At 41.0% G+C, this 4,346-nt stretch overlaps 1 protein-coding gene across 1 annotated transcript in view; it reads right to left on the bottom strand.

Moving 5' to 3' along the window:
- The window catches only part of L3MBTL3 (l(3)mbt-like 3 (Drosophila)), a 69,390-nt gene that overhangs the window by 2,063 nt on the left and 62,981 nt on the right, over positions 1-4,346 (bottom strand). The window contains exons 19-20 of the mRNA XM_009999121.1: positions 2,705-2,868; positions 1,602-1,664 (exon numbers count right to left, since the gene is read on the bottom strand). Of these exons, the coding sequence (XP_009997423.1) occupies positions 1,602-1,664; positions 2,705-2,868 (227 nt within the window). The remainder of the gene's footprint in view (positions 1-1,601; positions 1,665-2,704; positions 2,869-4,346) is intronic.

Here is a 4,346-nt window from a genome sequence, read left to right as displayed (position 1 = left end):
TGCCTTCACAGGAAGAGTGTTGAGGCCTTGGAAAGGCTGCCCAGGGAGGTGGTGGAGGCACCATGCCTGGAGGTGTTCAAAAAACAGGTGGACGTGGTGCTTTGGGAGATGGTTTAGTGGTTAGAGGTTGTAGGGTGGATGGTTGGACTTGATGATCTTGAAGGTCTTTTCGAACTTTGATGATTCTATGATGAACCACAAGGCAAGACTCTCACTTCCAGCATCATGAAATTATCAAATAGTGTCTACTTGTTTTGTGCACAAAGCTGGACTGGGTGGGGTCAGATCCAGAAGTGTGTGAAAGTGGGGGTGCCCAGCTTTTTGCAGCATCTTCACAAAAGCAGGATAAGGATTCATTTCCACAGAAAAGTTTGAACCAGCACCTTCCACCTACTGAAAGACCTATTGAGGCCAACCAGTCCATGCCAGTTGGCCTCACTGGGAAAGATTTAATATAGTACTCATAGACAAAGCTGAGAAGCTGAATCCTAAAAAGGGGAAGTATTTTCTTACACTGCTGAAAATGAAAGTGTCTAGGATTTATCCATCTCTGTGGCACTTCCCACAGCAACACACCAGGTTTTATTGATCTTCAATTCATTGCTGAGACACCCTAAATGACATGGAGAATGTTCTAGGCCTGCATACCTGCAGCAACTGTAAAATGCCTGACATCTAAGCAAGTGCAAAATGCCCAGAAATGCAGTCTGTCAGTCCTCTGATATGCAGCTGTAATAGTCATTACAACCTACAGCACTATCTTAAAACTTCCGTTGCAGGAGATTAGCATCACTCTGTTTCTTCCTCAGGAGGTGGCTTCTCAAGTCTTAAGTACACAATTATTCTTCACTTAAAAGGATGACTGGCTTGGCATATTACAGTATCAGTCTCTGCCCATTCCGGTGGTCTGGCTGGGATAAGTACCTGAGCTATTCACTCTAGCAATTTGCCATCAAACAGCCTTCTAGCAACCAGGCATCAACAGAAGCAAAAAACCTCTAAGTGGAGAAGAATTACCTGCCATAGCTTACAAAGGCCTATTGTACCTAAAAGCCCTATCCCTTCCTAATGACAATCCCAGCATAGCAACCCTCTCAGATACCAGAAATGCATGCCCAGCATGCTCACAGAGTACACACTCCTTTGAACCTGGTCAGAAGCCAGGAGAAAGAGCACCAAAAGCTAAGTTTGATCAGTCAAGATGCAAAGAGTTTAAGAGGTTGTTGTCTTGAATAATTGCTCTGCTTTATTGTACTTAATAACATCCTGCAGAATTAAAATAACATATATACTTATAAACTTCCTTAAATCAGATTAAGAGAGAACAGCATTAAACCACAAAGTTCCTCCTCTTCTAAGTAATTTCAGTTGTAGTAACAAAGCTAGAGAGGCACTAGAGACCTGGCTGACACTTATCCTGTTTTTATCTTCTTTACTTCTTTCCCACTTTGTGACCTGCAAACCAACTTCATCTTCCACACATCTGCCTCTCACTTTAATCATGCAATTCACCCTACTACGTTATAGGCATTTTTTAAATTATGACACAAAACTAATCTTTCCACCAAGCTTTGTGTCTTTTTGAAATAAAATTCACCCACCTCATCTTTAAACACCTTGCCGTGTTCTTCACATCCTGGTAAACTCCGTATAAATTCAGAGACCTGCCACCAAAGCAAACAACAAAAGACTTAGTAAGACCAGTGTTTCTTAAAATACTCTAAAAGGTTGATGATCATCAAAACAAAGGTTTTTAGCTATTGTTTTTACAGCCTCATATTAAGTGCTCCACTTTCTTCTCCAAGTTTGTGGAGTCTTGCAGCTGGGTACTTAAGGACAGGATTCACAAAATTTGCAAACTAAAGGAGCATGTGCTGCTCTTGTCCACAGGACACTGAAGAGTGTAATATGGGTACTCCCCCGAAATTGCTCAGGTTATTCTATTCATGCAGATCCAGAACCATAAATCTTCTCCCAGTGAACCATTCCTCACAAACCAAAATGGTTTCTGCCTTCCTCTTTATTGTTTACAGCACAGCGATTAGCAAATCCTTTTTTAAAGCTCATGCTTATTTCTTCTCTGATTAGAGAAGATCTGACTGTCCTAGCTGCAGAAAGCTGCCTTAGTCGTAGGTATTTCTCAAAGTAAAGCAGGGACTAGACCCTGTTTATCCAAGCATTACATGCTTGGACAGTGACAGGGCTCTAACCTTGAAATGCGATGTCATGGCCTGGCCATGTGCATACTGTGCCCCTCTGCACTATATTCCCATCCTCCAAACCTGTGTGCCACATCCAAACTACTCACCAGCATTTGCAGTTCTTTGTCTATGCTGACCCCTAAATCCTTCCTCCAAGATGTTTGTGTGGGTGCTAGATGTTGCTTATGTAGACCTTGAGCACCTGATCTGCTGGGCTACACATTTAACACTTTTCTTTCCCTTTTTAACCCCAGTAAATATGTACGTACACATATACATTTATCTACCTATATATATATACAGGTATGAGTAAATACTTTCTGCATCAAGGGCTGGATGGCCGCTGAATGGGCATTCTGGGGATTTGTAACATTTGGTCTGGCTGACTCTAATCCTCTCAGTACTAATGCATTACTGTTAATTTATGGGGTTAATTTAAAGCTCTGAATCAACAAGACTTCAAGGGCAGTGGCAGTGAGACAGAAGATACAGGGGAAACTTACCTCGTCTGTACTCCACTTAGAAACTTTACTGGCTGGGATTCCAGCTACATTTGGAAGGAGCTTGCTCTGCTGTTCCCAGCGCAAGGGTAGGCCAGGGATTTGCAACTTGGAAGACACAATAAGTGGCTGAGAAAGAAGCCTCTGTGTGTTGGGTTCTTCACCATCTTTAACAACAGTAAACAACAAACAAGCATTAAATCCCTCAGTCAGTTGTTAGATCAGTCACAGTAAAGCACATTTATTTCTATTCATTGATGTGGGCCTCCCTACATAAGCTGTAATTTTGCTTACACCAGAATTAGAGGAGTACCATGACTGTTCTTCCACGAGTATCACTGTGATTATACTGGCTCTATATAAATGTAACAACTCCTACATTGAAAAAGTCTTTTCCAACACAACACAATTCTATGTCAACACAGCTGCTGGCACACCACAGGTCAAATAATTTGAAATATTTTTATACAATAAATCACACCCACATTTAATAGTTGCACAATACTATAAGAACTAACTTAATTCCAGGGTTGAGCTGCTATACCTTCATTAAAAGCAGCACTGCTCTGCTACAGAATTCCTAGTGATTCAGTTCCAGCCCACATGACATTTATGCCTCATCCACAACAAACTGTTTTTCAGATCTTCTGAGGAAAAAACACAAATGTCTGCAAATTCCCTGCTCCCACTGTAAATGGATTTTTTATTTGGAAAAATAACATTTAACTCCTCTGTGCTGCTATGGGGGGTTTTGCAAGGTCATTTCCCTTCTTATCTCCCTTATTCATAATGGAAGGAATGAGTTCCCATGCCACCAGCTTCTAAGGTAATGTATGGGTGGGAAGATGGTTTTAGCTACATGCTGCTGTTGCTGTCTGGAGGACAGCATCAGTTGCAGATGTGTGTAGGAGGACAGAGTGCAGAGGCATGCATCGAATGATGTCAAACTGCGTAAGAAATACACGTTCATTTAGATCCTCTGCAAATGCAAAAGCAACATGCCTGCCATGAACTCAGGGCTAAATGCTTCCCAATTGCCAAGTAAAACTGTGGAAGACCTTTGGAATTAATTTCTGAATGAAAGAGTCAACCAAGAACCAATGCCTAATGTTGCTTACTAACTAATCTAGGCTTCATCTAATCACTCACGAATTCCTGTGCTAGTTTTGTTTGGATCGCTCCCTTCTATTGAAGCTCCATTCTATTTCCATTTGTGGGAAGCTGCTATTATTCACAGTTCTTCCTGTCCTTACTGTTGTAGTTTTCATACATTTGTGCCCAACAACTATGGTACAAATTCCTACTATAGGTTTTTGCCAGCACAGTGGGACTGGTCTAGAATATATAATGTGGCAAGTACAGGACGGGATTACATTTGCTCGTGTTCTGCTCCTTCAGCTTAAATTCTTGTTGCTTTCAATACGTACCTTCATTTTATACCAGTGTCCATTATTCAGAAGTTGACTCTTAAGCCATTTAGTCAGTATTGTCAGCCCCCGATTAAGTTTTTAAATAGACTTAATTTTTTCCTAACATTATAGTCTTACTCTTTGAAGTGAGTTCTCTAAATGTCCATTGACATTTCACTATTGTTCTTCGAATGTTCCTTATTGCTTCTACTACTACTAAAACCTCAGTGAGAAAG

The sequence above is a fragment of the Chaetura pelagica genome, unplaced genomic scaffold (genome assembly GCF_000747805.2).
Source record: "Chaetura pelagica isolate M959 unplaced genomic scaffold, ChaPel_1.0 scaffold90, whole genome shotgun sequence".
NCBI lineage: Eukaryota > Metazoa > Chordata > Aves > Apodiformes > Apodidae > Chaetura > Chaetura pelagica.
This window is presented reverse-complemented; position numbering and strand designations above follow the sequence as displayed.